The 17,812-nt window shown below is 37.1% G+C and overlaps 2 protein-coding genes across 3 annotated transcripts in view; one reads left to right on the top strand and one right to left on the bottom strand.

The window, feature by feature from the left end:
- Window positions 1–6,018: 6,018 nt before the first annotated feature.
- Dcaf16 (DDB1 and CUL4 associated factor 16) lies at window positions 6,019–17,358 on the bottom strand. Of its 2 annotated transcripts, none has more exons than XM_046423874.2 (3): window positions 17,205–17,358; window positions 9,412–9,529; window positions 6,019–9,092 (listed from the first exon to the last, which is right to left on the bottom strand). In XM_046423874.2, exon 3 carries the CDS (start codon window positions 8,473–8,475, stop codon window positions 7,825–7,827), a length of 651 nt encoding a protein of 216 aa, XP_046279830.1. In that variant the 5' UTR covers window positions 8,476–9,092; window positions 9,412–9,529; window positions 17,205–17,358; the 3' UTR covers window positions 6,019–7,824. The 2 variants fall into 2 exon arrangements, with proteins under 2 accessions (XP_046279830.1, XP_046279829.1); XM_046423873.2 differs by having other exon boundaries at window positions 6,019–9,077.
- Window positions 17,359–17,460: 102 nt separating this feature from the next.
- Ncapg (non-SMC condensin I complex subunit G) overlaps window positions 17,461–17,812 on the top strand; it is a 35,950-nt gene continuing 35,598 nt past the window's right edge. The window contains exon 1 of the mRNA XM_046423871.2: window positions 17,461–17,749. Within this exon, the coding sequence (XP_046279827.1) occupies window positions 17,639–17,749 (111 nt within the window). The 5' untranslated portion in view covers window positions 17,461–17,638. The remainder of the gene's footprint in view (window positions 17,750–17,812) is intronic.

The raw sequence follows: 17,812 nt of genomic DNA, 5'->3' as shown, positions 1-17,812 counted from the left end.
GAATGTAAAAAAAAGCATCAGGCATTCTACTAAAAATAAACATACACCTACCCTATGACATAGCACTTTGACTCTCCTAGGTATATACTAAGAGGAATGAGTATACACATCCATGGAAAACCAACATTGTTTATTGCAGCTTTATTCATAACAGCCAAAATTTGCTAAGAACTCAAATGCCAGCAACAGGTGAAAGGATAAATGAATTTATGATTATTCACAGAATGGAACTGTCTATAGTAACAAAAAAGAATGAACCAGTATGCTGATGAAAGAAGCTGAGTGTAAAACAATACATACTGTCACATCCACATGAAATTTAACAAAAAACAAAACAAACTGATCTTTATAGGTGACTATTTTGGGGGGAAGAATGTCCAGGAACTACAGATCCAGAATTGTTTTGTACTATAATCCGACTGTATAGATATCTTAATGTGATCTTGTTATGAACGTATACATTTGTGAAAAATCATTAAGTGATATATTTATGATTGGTGCACTTTATGTATATTTTACTGTATGTTATCCTTTTTACTGTACATTATCCCTATTTAGATAAAGAGGTGTCGAACAAATTGTCCTGACATGGTTCACTCAATAAATTTGAATATATTCAAATATATTGTGAATATATCATTTACAATTAAATGAAAATTTATTCTGTAACTATATAATATAAACAAAGTATAGAAAAACCCCTGAAACATAATTCATAGGAAAAATAATATGAAATATTATACAGGAATACATTATAGACCAGCCACTGAATGTATCTTGATAGTACAATTGGAAGGTGAAAAGCAGTATGAAAATTTAAAATATTTAAATCTACAGTAGTGAAAACTCAAATGAAAAGCTTGTTGAAACTGCTACTAGACTATATGTCATTTCTATAAATAAAAAGTTGAGGGATAAAGTTCCTTTAACAAAACAAGTTGTTGAAAAATTGAAAAAAACCCACAACTTTCTACAGTGCCCATCTTATTTAAAGTGAATAACTATTGTAACTGTGGAGTACGATGCCTTAAGGATCAATCTAATATCTAACAATAAAATTTTACTATATTTTTAATGTCAAACCTCTAAAATCTGATTACTCAAAGAACATTTCAATCTATTCTTGTGTTAGTGACTCTCATCCAAAATGTGTTATTTGGTATACTTTTAATTTTCTCCTTTTGTCATTAACCTAGTTTCCCTAAGTATTTGGATCCTTTTCCCCTTATGTCCCCCAAATCTGTCTTACTCCTTTCTGCATTTTCCATTTATTCAAATACTTTGTGCCAAGTTTTCCTAGAGACCTACTTCTGGAATCCCCATCCTACTTACTTGACATAGTCTTCATCCTGAGGTTTTCTTTCACTGTTTCCCTTTGAGATTTTGTTTTCAGGATCCCATGCCCTCTTACTTACCTATTCCCTTAGTGAAGCACATCCTCCAATGTCATCCTAAGAGAGGGTATATGGTGAGATAAAAACTTGAGATCACAAAAGTCTAAAGATATCTTTATTGTAGCACCAAATTTGACTGAACTGTATGGGTACAGAAATCTAGGCTGGATATCATTTCCCCTTTTAAGTTTAAAGGTCTTGCTTTAACAGTCTCCCAGCATCCAGTGTGGTCTACTAAGAAATCTAAATGTCATCCTGAAAACATTCTTTTTATATAATCCGTTTTTTTCCCAACTTGGATATTCTTTAATTCTGGCATCATAAAATATTACGATGTGCTTCTTTGTCTTTTAACTCATTGGACTGGGCATTTGGTGGGATCCTTTTACTTTAAGATACTAATGTCCTATCTTTTCAGGAAAAGTTAGTTTTTTTCTCTCTTTACAAAATATTTTATTTTGGAATTCTAATAATCAAATGTTGCATCTTATTCTAATTTTTTTCTTGCCTATTTTTCATCTTTTTATTTTACCTTGGGAAATTTCTTCAATACATATACTGAATGATTAATTTTGGCTCTGCCTTTCTAAGAGCTCTTACATTCTGATTATTCATTTTTATAGCATCTTCTTATTTCATGGATGCAATATGTTTTGTTTCTGAGATCATAGCTTCTTTCAGAAGTTTTATCATCTTTCACATTGCAGGTTTCCTCAAATGTCTAGTGATTCTTGGCTACCAGTGCATAGCGATTTCAAGTGACTATAAGCTATGTATGAATGAGCAAGGCTTGTAGACTCTGGGTGTCACTATAATAAATAATTGTCAAACTATTGTTTTTTCTTCACTGTTCATCTTTTTTTGGGTGGCAGGGATTAAAGCTAGATATAAGCCCAGTGGCTAGATTTCATAGTTGGTTGGAGAAGATGGACTGGAGCTTACAATGTTTCAATACTGACAATGGTCCTGTCTTCAATACAGCACATAGCTACCATCACCCTCTTCCCCCAGTTCCCAGTTTTGTTTGGCTCAATTTCTCCAAAAAATAGGCCTTCAGTGTTTTGTCAGAGAATTAGTTGTCTGGCTACAATGTGAGGGCAAAAATTAACTTTCAAATAATTTGTTTTCAACTTTGCTTCTCATCCCCACCCTCCAGGGTACCTTGTGCCTTCAAATCCTTGAGTCTTTTGGGGGTTCTGGAAGGCAAAGATAGGTGTTCCAAATTTGTGGACTTTTTCTGTGACGAAGAAAGGCTGCCACAACTGTTCTACCTATCAAGTATTAAAAAACAAAACGAAGAGGAATACACTTAATTTTTCCCTTCAGGTAAAGGAGTGAGAAACTGCTTAAAACATATAAACAAGAAAAAACAAACTCAAACTACCTACTATTGAGGTAGCATTTTGAAAACTGCTATCTGGAAATTATATAATGGTTATGTTTTAGCTAAATATAAAGGAATCTCCTTAAAAAAAAAACAAAACCTCTTTTCTGCAATTAGGCCTACTTCTTCACCACTTAATATGTTTTAACCTTGGGTCAACCATGTGGTAACCTCCCTAATTCCTAGTCAAGTTTATAGAAGTAAGACAATAATGTATAATGGACAAAATCAGACTGTTGCCTGGGAACAGCTATGACAACAACTCAAGCTTAATCAATGTTGTTTTAATTTGGGAAATTTCTTCAACACATCTACTGAATGCTTAATTTTGGTTCTCCTACTTTTCTAATAGCTCTTATCTTCTGATTATTTATTTTTTATAGCATCTTGTTCTCATTTCATGGATGCAATATGTTTTGTTTCTGAGAATCATGGCTTCTTTTTAAACATTTATAAAGTTGTCAGATAAAATCAGAAAAGCAGTTAAATTTGAATTTCAGATAAACAAATTTTTTTCTGGTATGTCTTATATGGCAGTTTATCTGAAATTCAAATTTATTTGGGTGTCCTGTATTTTTCTTTTTCGGTCCAAGGCCTAGTATTTTTGTTTGCTAAATTTAGCAACTTAACATTTAAAGGATTTAAAGAAATGTATCCCAAGAAGTATAGAAAAGCTCGGTTCAAAGAAGGAAACTGGGCTTTGAATCAACGCATTCAGGTCACTGGGAAAGTCTACTTCACCATCAGGTAGGGAACCAGGGGCCCAACACTATGTAACACATTTTTATTATATTAAAAGTCCCCATGGGGCTGTTGGGATGTGGCTCAAGCGGTAATGTGTTCGCCTTGCATGCGTGGGGTGCTGGGTTCCATCCTCAGCACCACATAAAAAATAAAAGATGTTGTGTCCACCAAAAACTGAAAAATATTAAAAAATTCTCTCTTTCTCTCTTAAAAAAAAAAAGTCCCCATGAAATGAACACATTGGCTGTAGCCAATAATCATTCAAGCCTGAAATTATGGTTCTCCATGTAGTGGCTGGTTCTTCAGTTGTGTCACCAGAGCTCTACCACTCTATCAAGCCATTGGGTTACTCAGGGTGCAATCATAAAGCCAATCTAGGGTCTTTCTTGATAAAATGTTGCCATACCCTTGAATAGTTTGTCTGGATAGCTCTGGGAAGAAGTTACTGCTAGTAGACCACTGCTTTAATACATCTTGTAACACCAGTTGGTACTTTGGAATGTCAAGTCCCACCAGATAATACCACAGATAGGAGAGTAATAATAGGTATAGGCGTCTCAGAGAGTCAAACATAATGGTTTCTGTTGCAATCTCATTTGATATCCTACCATCCTGATTTCTCTGTATATTCACAACTGTTTTTATCTTGTTAGGTCAATCAAGAGCCTGAGTCTTTTTCTGGAAGATTACTGATTTAGATAGGGCCTAACTCCCCAAATGATCCCAGGAATTTTCATATTATCCCAAATAAACTGTCCAAATTCTGGTCAACTTTTTCTTTTATAAACCAACTCTAAACTGTTGCTAACATTTTTAACTTACTCTACATTTGTTTGGAAGCAATACTCAAGTGCTGTCTTCCTCATTTTTAAAAATCAGGCATTCATTTCCCACATTGAGAAGTGCTGGTCACTTCTATCTGGCAAGTGTCAGATATCTTTGTCTTGTCCCTTTACTAATCTTGCTCCTGAGTAGATAATCTCCGTGCCAGTCAATTAAAAGGAAGAGCTCAGCAGACTACTTAAAATTATCAGACTTGAACATGTAGCCATTATTGAAATTGCCAAAGATACAAGCATTTTCTTTTGGCAACAGCAAGTTGACCCACAAAAAATACCAGTTAGCTGATGCCTGTTCATGTAGCTCCCTTAGTTTCCCTAAGTATAACTGATACTATTCCTTGGTGCACCACTATGCCAAAAGCATATACAAAGTTGTTCCATGAGTTCTGAGTTTATCCAGACTTTTCCATATACCCTAGCCACCTAAGCAAAATGCTTCTAGCTTGATATTTGTGTGTCTTTGCTTTGTGTACTTGACATATACAGCTTAAATCTGCATTTTATTGCTTCTTTTGCCTATTCCTTGTGGAGTTGATATGTTGGGAGTGCCCTCCACATGAAATCTCCATGACACTTGGATGGCTGCTCCATTTAATTCCTTCATGTAATCTCCAACCATAAGCCATTTTCAAATATTTGAAGGGCCTGTTTATGGATTAGGGGCTTAGGCTTCTTTAGTGGGACCCCAGAGAAATGGCATGGAATGATGTATGTTGGTTCATATATTTTGCATTCCCAGTGTCTAGACCATAGTAGGTACTCCTTAATAATAGTAGTCACTATATTTCTTATAGATATTTAAAAAACTAATGGTATGCTCTAAAAGACATTTCATTCTATAACACTGGAGAAAAAGTAGAAGGCTAGTTATCAAACATATAAGACAATTTATGCATCAGTAAGAAAATAACCCAAGTGACTTCTAAGATCCTTAACTACTTAACAATCTAATATCAGAACAGTTTTCCCAAGAGAAAAATGTTTAGATGGATAGATGTGGGCATAATAGGATCTCTAGAAGGAAAATCCCTTGGAGAAGACCTACCATCTGTCTGCCTCCCACCATGCATGATTTCCCCCCACTTTTCTTAGGAAGCAGATGGGACCAAAAGTCAAAGTTCAAGGTATCTGGACTACTTCAACATAAAGGCTGCCTCTGCACTGAGAGAGAAAACACCTTTAAATAATTTATTAACATTCACTGGTTTAGAAACCCTGTTTCCTCTCTTCTTTGATAACTATTACTTTAAAGAGTGAAAATTTTGTCTTTCTTTACCCTAATTATGGTGACTACATTTAATCAGAGGCCCACACAGGGAGAATGTAAAAATGGTACATTTGTCTCCAACGTCAAATCTGACACATAAAAGGAAGCAATGGCTTAAGGCTTATTCAGGTACTTATTATTTTGTACAACCTGGGATTATTTAAAATAAAGAAACAAATGAGTTCAAATTTGAGTCTTGCCTGAATGAGATGTTTTCTTCTTCTTCAAGTGTGTTCTTCTCTAAAGATGCCAAGACACCTTGTCAGATACTACATAGATATAGATAAATCTGTCTGCTAACTGCATTCAATACTTATTTTAATGTTGAATATGCCTTATGCAAAGCAGGATCCATTTCATTTGTGGAGGATAAATGACCATACTCTGTTCCGAATGTACAAAGATGTTTGTTTATTCAGCTGCCAAGGTGGAAAAAGGCTTCCTTTTTGGAGTGAATAGCAAAAATGCATTCACAAGCAAGGCACTTTTACACACACACACACACACACACACACACAAACATGTTATGGATACATAAACAACACATTTTAATTTTCAGATTTCTTTCCTACCTCCTCCAATCTTTACCCCTAAAAAAAAGGAAAACAGATTTTGTAACGTTTTAAAAACCAATTTCACAGAACATCTATATAGGAACAGTTTCTGATACATTCAGTTATACTAACAGTATGATATAGGTCCAGGTCAATAATTACCATGAACAAGTTTTTTTTTCCCCCCCCTACTTAGTATAATACTCTTATTTTCCCCCTTAAGACAGGATAACTAAAGCTCAGTAGAAATACTTATTAGGTTATAAACATTGTTCGTTCTCCTTAAGCTTTTATATATTTACAAAATTTGTGATTGTATCACTGCTTTTTTTTTTTATTCAACCTTGTACATAGCAATTATGGAGAACAAGAAAAAGCAAAACTAAAATAAAGAGAATATATGATACATTTTTAACAATATGTTTTATGATTCCCTTTAGATGCCCAGTTATCCACAATGACACACAAATTTCACTTTTTATTGTAGGATATGTCAAAAAATTTAATGGTCTCATGCATTTTATTTTATGTTGATTTCTATGTTTTGGCTCATAGTAGAATCATTGGCAATGTACTCAAAGGCATATACTTTTCCTTATTCAGTCAGAAGAAAATCAGAAATTAATATACTTAAAAAATGCTGCTAAAATGCTTAATTTCAGATGTGTTAGGCTGATTCATTAATATTAGAAGGGTTTTTGAAATGTTTGCAATGGATGTGGAAAGGGCATAAATTTCTGCTCCATGAAATGTAATACAGTTGAAATGTTTTAATCTTTTTACCAGTTGATAGTGAAACTATATTCTCTCTTAATCCTTTTTATCTTTTTTGAATATATTTTATTTGTGCATGACAAAAGTCTTAGTGCCAAGATCCAGGAAACATACTCCCTACAGAATAGCGGACTGTTATAATTCAAGGGATGATATTATGGGCCAATTTAGCCACAGAAAGCCTGGTAAAAGCCTATGATATAGAATGTTCAAGTTGTAAATGCAGATACCTTAACAGGTTTAGAGTTTCATAGGCTAATTTTGAAAATGCACTCCCCATAAAAAAACAGGAACCCCCAAAAGGTATATCCATATAAAATCTGAGAGAGAAATCCACATTCCTATCATTTTCGCTCATGTAATTACTCACTTTAACTACTGCTGTAGAAATGAATGTTGAGAAGACCATACTTGAAAAGATTTTAGCGGGGGTAGCTAATTTCTTGCTTTCTGATGGTTGAATCCCACCAGTCTGTTCTGTTGATTCAGTAACAAAAGGGTGATGGTTTATTTTTTCCTATCCATTAATAACCAGACATCTAACAAGTACATTCAGGCAGGCAGAACAAAATGAAGTAGGGTGAATACTAATTGTGGAGAATATTCAAGTTAGCTTTTAAAATATGTTTTCTTTTGACTAATTCTTTACTGAAGTTCTCATTTTATCTCTAGGGTTTGTCAGAAGTATGCTTACCACACATATTTTGTATAGCTGAAACACAGGGCCCTTGGATGCTTTAGCTTGTTAGGACATGGCAATTTGGTTGAGAAGGCATTTGTTTCTCAGCTGTAGCCTGTGTAGTAATTAATTTTGGATTCCCACTTCAAATAGCAACATCAGAGATATCAGGGTGAACGGTACTCTTTATAATGAAGCAGTTAGGAGTTTGTTAACTGCCTTTTGGAAGTCAGTGTAGGAATAAGTAGTGTTGATGGGTTCGGTGCGGGTGGTTTCTTTTACTGTTTTAGTTAGCCAGCCACAGCAACAACCAGAAACACATGAATTAGGATTCTGTTTTAAGTATTCAGGTATGGGAGTAGCTCTGCTCAATGTTCGGCTTAACTGTTTGGTAGCAAACTGCAGTGCTCCATTTAAAGAGGCATGATCTCTAGAAAGCCTGCTGGAACTTGTAAGGGGCTTTTGAAAAGGTGGGACTCCACAAGAGGCTAAAGGGGGCCATTCAGGAATTGGTTCCAGTTTGGGGACACAATGGGAACAATGGGAGAGTCTTAGACCTATCTCTCGAAGTATATGAACTGGTGTACTTGGATCCAAGAGTTTAGCATGATACAACCAGGAATTAGGATTTAAAGGTTTCCAAGTTGTAGAATATTTTAAAAGGCACTTAACCTGCCAGGCAAGACTCTCAAGAGGTGTTAGGTTGGGCACCTTGGGGTCGTCTTCTTCTGAGGAATCCCACTCTTCTCCAGAACTCTCATTTAGGTAGCTAATGTTTTCTTCTTCCTCACCTTCTGAGTCTGACAAAGGGTCAGGAGAGGGATTTCTGGGACCCATTAAGAAAAAAGTAAGAAACCAGAAAAAGGTTAACAATCTAAGCCAGCAGAAAATGACTAACACTGGTGAATAGAAATAACATGACAAATCTTTTCACCAAGATTAATTTGTCAGTCCATTATACACACAGAGTATGCCTCTGGCCTACACCACTGTGCAGTTCTTCAAGATTATGATGTATATTCTTCACTTACAAGGTAGACATCTTAGTCATCAGGACCAGTTCAGCGAGTAAAATTGTTAGTCACTTACCAGTGGCACACGTCAGAGTATCTCCTTTAAATCCTGACTACCCAAGAAGAGAAGGGTCCTCAACTAGGCATGCTGATTTTCTTGGCGTAGTTTCAACGGGTAGTGATATTATCAAGAGACACTTTGTCCACTCTGTTTTGTTGGCAGTGACATTAAATCTACTTGGTAATAAAAAGCTCAGCAGTTGTCTTGGTTGTCCGCTGGTATGGCAACTTATGTAGAATGGGGATGATGGGATGAGTTGTCAAGAACATCTGGTAGGCAAGGATCTGAAGTTTTCCACAGGTGAGGTAAATGCCCTTGGAAACTCCTGACTTAGTGGTTGGACTATCTGGAAAAGTAGCCTTAACCTGTGAATGAGAAAACTAGAGACTTGATATTAAAGTCTGAAGGCACTAAGTAACATTACCACCCATCTAACTTTACACAAAACCAAGAAAATGAATGCTAAGCAAAAAAGCCTAGTTGATTTTCTCCTCTCTATGTCAAAGGCTTAGGCTGATTTTCCTATTGGGAACTCTTATAATCACAAAATTAGGAAAGAGCTTGGGGACATTTTAATACTTTGTTGGAACAAAACTGGTCCAGTTTGTTTTTAAGAATACAGTTCTCACATAGAAAATTACTCCTGAAAAAACAGATCCCTTATGCCCCAAAGCCCAAACTGAGAGTTTATCTCTTTACCTTTAGATGTACTTGTTAGGATTAGTTTTAGAGGGTCTGTCCTGGTGATAGAGCTGCTAGATGTTGGAACTCTTGATGTAGTCTCAGAGACTGAGTCATACGAACAATCTTATATAAGCTGTTCCAGAAAAAGAAAAACAGCATGAAAACTGACTAATTTCTTTTATGAGAATAAAAAAATTAACTTCAAATCTAGAGACATATGAAATATAAAAAGCATAGGCTCAATGCATTTTCAAAAACTCTATTACTTAACATAATCTAACAGTACCTTAAAGAAAATTAAAAAAAATGTTATAAGTAGAGCTTTTCTGGGAAAGAAAGAAGAGTTCAACTTTAGAAATTTATAAATTTAAGTTTCCAAAAGTGAAAGGGAAAAAAAGATTAGGTAAAGTTTACTTTCCAAAAACTTTAAGCAAATATGATCCCAAATGAGATATATTCCTTTAAAAAGTGAGATCAGAGTATGAATGATACTGTCTGACATGGTACTGAAAATGCTAGTTAATGTTATAAATAAATGACAGGTGCAGGAATTGGAAAAGAATCAATAAAATATTAATTTCAATATCAGCAACACTAACAAGAAAATATATTATATAGTACATTTAACAGTAGGAAAAACAAATGTCTCCAAATTTATAAAGGACATAAGGACTAGTTAATAATATATAAGACCAAGTAAGACATAGAAATAGAAACATTCCATGCTCTTGGATAGATGAAATAAATAAATGCTACAAAGATACTAGCTTTAATTTATACAACTCTGGGCAAAATTTTGAGGAACTTAATAAAAATGAACTTCAATGTTTATATAGAAAGAATAAAACTTCACACATGGCCAAAGCAGTAAACAGAGGAAAAAAGGTTTTTTTTTTTTTTTTAAAGTTCTTTTTTTAGTTTTATATATAACATTAGGACTCATTTGACGTAACTACAAAAGCATGGAATATAATTTGCTCTAATTCAGTCCTCAGTACTTCCCCTTTTCCCCTTATCCCTCCTAGACCTCTTCCCTCAACACTACAGAACTTTCTGCTAGTAAAGGGCGTTCTTAATCTTCAAACTATTAATTATAAAAATCTGAAAAATTAAAATAGGATGGAATGTAAGATCAGACATAATTCAATAAAACAGAACACAGTCACATATAATTTGGGAATACAGTATAAGAGTGGTACATAAATTCAAGGGGGAAATGGATGCATTTTAGCACATTTATTGGTACAAGTGGCTCAAATGAAGAAAAATAAAACTGTACACCTATATAATGCCAGGTGTATAGGAGGATAAAACCTAAGTGAGGATGGTAAAACCATATAGTTAATCAAATATAATAGATGAGAATACTTTTGTGATTGGAGGCTGATGTTATGGTTTGTATCTGAAAAGTCTACCAAAAGTTCATGTGTTGAAGGCTTGGTTGTCTGCGCAGCAATGCTCAAGGTGGTCTTTTGGGAAATGACTGAATCACAAGGGCTCTCACCTTAACAGTGGATTAATCCACTGGTAGCTGAATGGACTACTGGGAGAGGATGAAAACTGCAGGCAGGTGGGACAGGGCTGGAGGAAGTAGTTCAGTAGGATATACCATGGGTACTGTATCTTGTTTCTGGCCCATTCTCTCTGTCCCTCTGCTTCCTGATTGCCAGGAACTGAGCAGCTTCCTTCTGCTATACTCTTCTGCATTAATGTTCTGCCTCATGCCTCACTTCAGGCCCAAAGAAAGGATGCCAGCCAACTACATACTGAAACCTCTGTAACTGTAGCGCCCCCGCCCCCACAAAAACCTTTCCTCTTTTAAGTTGTTATTGTCAAGATATTTTGGTCATGGTGACATAAAGCTAATATAGTCAGGGAAAATAAACAAAATAGCATAGAGCACAGGATCAAACAATGATTAATTCAATCACCAGAATCAATAATACCTGGAGTGAACTAAAGATATCAAAGACAACATTAATTACAAATTAATTTTTTAAAAAGGGTTGGGGCTCTAGCCCAGAGTTCAGTGGTAGAGTTCTTGTCTAGCATACTTGAGGCCCTGGGTCTGATCTCTAGCATGGCAAAGGAAGGAGAGGGGAAAAACACAAAACAAACTAGTAGAAAATTCAATTTAAAAAATGGGCAAAAGACAAGAATATCCAATTAACAGAAGAGAAAATCCAAATGGATTAATCATATGATAACATTATGCTATTAGTTTGGTGAAAATTAGAAGGCTAGATAACATCCAGTGTTAGTGAGTTCCCTGTAGGAACTGGCACTGTTGGTGGGATTGTATATTGGTATAACCATTCTGAAAAGAAATCTGGCAGTAATACTTAGCCAAATTAACTGTACAGCTCATGATCCAGCAACTCTACTTTTGGGTATATAGCAAATAAATTTTCCTTAAGACCAACAAGCATTAGGATATACTCTGAAGCTCTATCAGTGATAAGGAATTAGATATATTCTAAGTTTTCATCACTAGAGAAGATAGGTAAAATGCAGTAGAAGCACATTAGAAATATGCATAGCTAGAAGTATATGTAACAACACAGATGGACTTTAAGGGTATAGTACTAAATGAAAGAAAATCAAGAAACATTATCAAGATCTCATTTGTATTATTCTGAAGGGGTAGTATACAAAATAAAAGTCAGTGAATATCTGTAGTTTCAAATACACTGAGTTGTGCTAACATGGTTATATGGTATGGCTTTAATTAATAATTTTTTTATATGCTTCAGTTCTCAGCACAGTGTCTAGCATATATTAAGGGCTCAATAAATGTTGTTTGAAAGAATTAATAAAAGTCAGGTACTGTGGTATATGCCTGTAATTCCAACAACCCAGAAGGCTAAGGCAGGAGTATCCCAAGTTTGAGGCCATCCTCAGCACAATTAACAAAATCCTCAGCAATTCAGTGAAACCCTATCTCGGAAAAAAAAAAAAAAAATTAACGAGGGAATAACTAAGATCTGAAGTAAATAACCACAGAAATGTTGTTTTATTCTTGAGAGAGAAAAACCCCCAAGTTGTATTTTGGTGATCTAGTAATAGGGTATACAAGAAACAATCCTAAAGAGCAAGATCAACAAATATGATGCTACTACAGCAAAACAAAGGCAACTCCTTATAACTTTAAGAAACATGAATATAAACACTTTTTTGGGGCGGGTAATGGGAATTGATCCCAGGTGTGCTTAACTACTGAGCCACATCCCCAGCACATTTTAGTTTTCATTTTCAGACAGGATCTCACCAAGTTGCTTAGACTGGCTTTGAACTTGTGATCCTCCTGCCTCAGCTTCCTGGGTCACTGGGTATAAAAACCTTTTAAATGTATGTATTATTACCTAGTTCAATCTGAAATGAATATCAACATCTGTCACATACTGTTGTCTTTACTGAGACAAGAGAAGGGCTTTTAATTGTTCTTTGTGCTTATATTTTTACTGTTTTCATTTCAAGCAGATTGCATCTATAAAATTATTTGGGTAAACTTCAGTTGTTACTCAAAACATTCTAAAAAATGGGTTACTCCACTTTTGAAATCAGCAAAAAGGCATAAAAAGTCTATGTGAAGGCATACCTAAATCCTAGACCTAACAACGAACCCATTACTGTTATCCTTAACAGTCCATGTACAAAATTTTTCCACATTGTTTATTCTATGCCATTATATGTTCAATGTATGTAACCTGCTTTTGAGTTTTCCTAGGGCTCATGCTGAGAATTTGTCTTGAGTTTCAGAGGAGACTTTGGACTTAGACTTTTGGGAAATGGTGGAACTGTTAAGATAATGGAATCGTTAAGATTCTTTTTTTTTTTTTTTTTCTTTCTTCCTTCTTTTGGTACCTGATTCAACTCAGGGGCATCTGACTACTGAGCCACATCCCCAGCCCTATTTTGTATTTTATTTAGAGAGTTGCTTAGCACCTTGCTTTTGCTTGGTTTGGCTTTGAACTCACAATCCTTCTGTCTCAGCCTCCCAAGCCACTGGGATTACAGGTTTGCACCACCATGCATGGCTGATCCTTAAGGCTTAAAAATAGACTATAAACATATTTTGCTCTGAGATGTGCATGAGCTTCTAGGGGCCAGGGGCAGAATGATTCAAAGTGTTCCCCCAAAAGCTCATGTGTGAGACAATGCAAGAAAATTTAGAGACGAAATGATTGGGTTATAAGAGCCTTAACATAATCAGTGCATTAACCCACTGATATCAATAATTGTAGAAAGGTAGGGAAGGTATGGCTGGAGGAGGTGGTTCACTAGGGGCATGCCTTGGGGATTTATAATTTTGTCCCCAGTGAGCTGAGATCTGTGCTTTCTGATCACCATTTCCTAAGCTGCTTTCCTCTGTCATGCCATTCTGCCTTGATGTGCTGCTTCACCTTGGGCCTAGAGCTGTGGAGTCAGCTGCCTATGGACTGAGACCTCTGAAACCTTGAGTGCAAACTAAACTTTTCCTCTTTTCAAACTATTCTTGTCAGGTCTTTTGGTTAGGGTGACAACAGAGCTGACTAAAACACATATCAAAACTGAATGTACTCTAACATTGCTGGTGGGACTGCAAATTGGTTCAGCCAATTTGGAAAGCAGTATGGAGATTCCTTGGAAAGCTGGGAATGGAACCACCATTTGACCCAGCTATTCCCCTTCTTGGACTATACCCAAAAGACCTAAGAAGAGCATACAACAGGGACACAGCTACATCAATGTTCATAGCAGCACAATTCACAATAGCTAGACTGTGGAACCAACCCAGATGCCCTTCAATAGATGAATGGATAAAAAAAATGTAGCATTTATACACAATGGAATATTACTCAGCACTAAAAAACAACAAAATCATGGCATTTGCAGGGAAATGGATGGCATTAGAGCAGATTATGCTAAGTGAAGCTAGCCAATCCCTAAAAAACAAATGCAGAATGTCTTCTTTGATATAAGGGGGGCGACTCAAAACAGAGCAGGGAGGAAGAGCATGAGAAGAAGATTCCCATTAAATAGGGACAAGAGGTGCGTGGGAATGGGAGAGAGAAGGGGAACTGCACAGAAGATGGTAGGAGACCCTCATTGTTATGCAAAATTACATATAAGATGGTGTGAGGGGGGAAGAAAAAAGAGAGAGAAACGTGTCACAGTAGATTGGGTAGAAAGAGGGGAGGGGAAGGGAGGGGGGATAGGATGGGCAGCACAATACAATAGACACTAGTATGGCCTTATGTATAAACGTGGCTGTATAACCAATGTGATCCTGCAATCTGTACACGTGGAAAAATAAGATTAAGATTACGTACCCCATTTGAATCAAATGTATGATATGTCAAGATCATTGTAATGTTTTGAGCAACTAATAATAAAAAAAAAAAACCTGAATGTACTCTATACATTTCCATGTACAATTTACCTTTAAAGAAATATTGGTAATTGATACCTTTAATACACATCTTTTCTTAGTGTTTGTTATTTTTTTAGTCAAACTAACTTTACCAAGGACAGGAAGAAATTCCCATAGTTGTTATTATTTGTTCTCTTCCACAGCACTAAAAACAAGGCAAAACCCATGTAAACTTTAGAGTGGTAAGACTGTGATGTTTAAATTTAATCTAGCATCTTTAAAAAATTTTCAGATTATAATTTTCAAAAAATACTGAACAAAAGCATGGCACTAATCATAAAAAAAAAAAAATGAAAACAGGCTGACCTCTGGTGGCCAGATGCCTCATCCTTTAGTAACTAACAAAACATTATGAAGTCTCTCATTGATGGTGAGATAGTCAAATAAAATGTACTACATAATACAATTAGAAACTTTACAAAATAACAAAGGTAGCAAGCACCCAAACACAAAGAGAGGGGTACAATTAAAGTCATCAAAATAAGTAAAATGTCGCCAAATATTAGTTTGTTCTAATGTTTAGTTTATCAGTTAATGTTACATCAAAATAAAATGGTATATGAACTAGTTCTCCTAAAGTAAAGGAAGAGTTCTGTGCAGTTCACTACTGTAGCCACTAGCCCTGTACCACTAGCCCTGTACCACTAGCCCCATGGGCCTACTCAGTGCCTGAAATGTGGTTCCAGTAAAATAGTACCCAATTTCAAAGACTTAGAAAAAAAGGTAAGTTATCTCAATCATTTATATTGATGCCATGTTGTAATAAAATTGAGTATACCTGGTTAAAAAATTAATGCCTTTTCTAGGTTTCTTTCACCACAGCTTTCTAAGTATTCTGCCTTTTAGTTATAGTGAGATTATCTATGCTCTCCTTATAATCTGTGCATTTTTAGGCCTCTATGCTTTTACTCTGATTAATTTGAATACCTCTCTTTTCTTTAAATTTAGACATCATGTTAATTTCAAAACTACAGGCAACTCACTTAACTAGCACTTGAATACTTCAAAGTTTCAGGAATTAGGGACATGAAGCAGAGGAACATTATTCTCTGGCAGCTGGTCTGTGCCTTGGCTTCATCATCTTAAAGGAGACTGAAATTACCTTACAGGGGTTTTTGTAATGATTTAATGGTCTCTGGCACATTGTTACTATTAACATTATCAATATGAATACACTTAAAAATCATATTGACTGCAAAAGCCAGTTGCACTTATGATTATTCATATAACATTCAAAACATCCAAATCACTACAGTCTATTCATTCAGCGATATTTATTCATATGGTTAATATATAAAAATTTGCATGATCAAAATTAACAGTAAATTTTAAAATATCTGTTATTTCAGGAAAGGTTAATTCTAAAGTTGTACAGGCAACTTTGTTGTAACTTTCTATTTCTTCACCCGGCAGTAGTTACTGAGGTGTAGGGGAGAAACGTTTTTTTCCGTCGTCCTAGGTTCTTTGGTTGGATTAGGAACTGATAAAAAGACATTAACAACAACAACAACAAAAAAGCACATTTAATAACGTACACCGGCACAGAAGACTCACAAGACACTGAGACTAGAAGGGTCAGGTGACTGAAGCATCCTGAACTACATAAGGAAGAGGGGCTTGGGGCTTCTGGGGAAGCAGGTGGTGCCATAAGTTAAGGAAAGATGCGGAGAGATAATGTCTGGGGAATAAAGGCAGTCGTGTCATGCAGATAGTTTTCCAGTAATAAAAACTGTCCGGGGAGAGCCCTCTTCCTGACATAGATACTTTACTAAAGTTGTCGTAAATGATGATTTACTTTTTTATGTCTTTAAATGTGTATGCTTTACAAAGACAGTTTTAAGAACTAATCCTGATTTGCGGTTTCTCAGAATATAACAGCCAGAAATACGCCCAGTAAGCACTCTCTAGTGACATATTTTGGAGGGGTATGTCCTGAGCCTCAACAGAGGTATTCCTTTTTATTGGAGATCATTTCATTAAAAAAAAAAAAAAAAGAAAGGTTTAAAGACTTCCTTCTCTTAACCACGACCCCTAAGACCTCTCTCCCTTTGTTTACTACACCGAGCTCCCGCAGGTTTGTGAAGGACGCCGGAGAAGTTCGCACGCCCGGAGCCAGCGGCAGCTCGACTACACCGGGCTGCTCCTCCTCACAGGTCCCGCCTCCATTCGCCGTGGCAAGTGCCAGGCACCCTAGGCCAGGACAGAGGGCGGGACAAGGGCCGCAGGGTGTCGGGATCTGGGGAACTCGGGACGGCTGGCTTCTCGGAGAGCGCCGGCCGCGCCCCGGCTTCGCCAACGCCCGGTCCCTCCTCCACCTCCACACGCATCCCTCCTCGGGTTCCCTGCCCCGCCGCAGGAGCGGAGACGGTTCCCTCGGCTGACTCCCTGTTCTCACCGTGGAGGATCCTTTCTGCTTTCTCGCCTCACGCCCAGCCACGCGAGTCCGCTAACGCCTAGCGCCACCAGCCCTGTCCCGAACGTCGCACCAAGTCTCCGCTTGACATCCCTGACGGCACCACTTCCGGCCGAACCAACGCCTCCTGTCCTTAGAAACGCCACTTCCTACCGGGAAAAACGGGGGGCGCGGAGGCGGGGAAACACATGGTAGGCGCATGCGCCCAAGTCGCGGGGCTCTAAGTGGATGGACTCCTTTCTTCCCGCTCAAGCATCCTAAGAGCTCGCGGCGTTCTCGCGATGTTTCAATCTCCCGCGGGAGTTATTTGAACGCTCTGGCGGTAACCACGCCCTGGACGCTCAGAGGCCGGCCTGCGGGAGTCAGTGGAGACTAAAATCCTGGGTTTCGGGGCCGACGGTAGTCATCTAGGCGCCATGGGAGCGGAGAAGAGGCTGCTGCCGATTAAGGAAGCCTTTCGGCTGGCACAGCAGCCTCACCAGAACCAGGCGAAACTGGTGGTGGCGCTGAGTCGCACCTACGGCACGGTAAGCTGTCCTCCCAGCGGCCCGCGCCTGAGCGCCGCGCCCCACCTTCCTCCGCCCAGCCTC

This window comes from Marmota monax, unplaced genomic scaffold, assembly GCF_021218885.2.
Source record: "Marmota monax isolate L192 unplaced genomic scaffold, Marmota_monax_Labrador192_F-V1.1 WCK01_AAM20220418_F8-fsc00009, whole genome shotgun sequence".
Lineage (NCBI taxonomy): Eukaryota > Metazoa > Chordata > Mammalia > Rodentia > Sciuridae > Marmota > Marmota monax.
This window is presented reverse-complemented; position numbering and strand designations above follow the sequence as displayed.

Coding starts and splice junctions, on each gene's coding strand:
- Dcaf16 (XM_046423874.2), bottom strand. CDS start 8,475: ATGGGTCCCAGAAATCCCTCTCCTGACCCTTTGTCAGACTCAGAAGGT.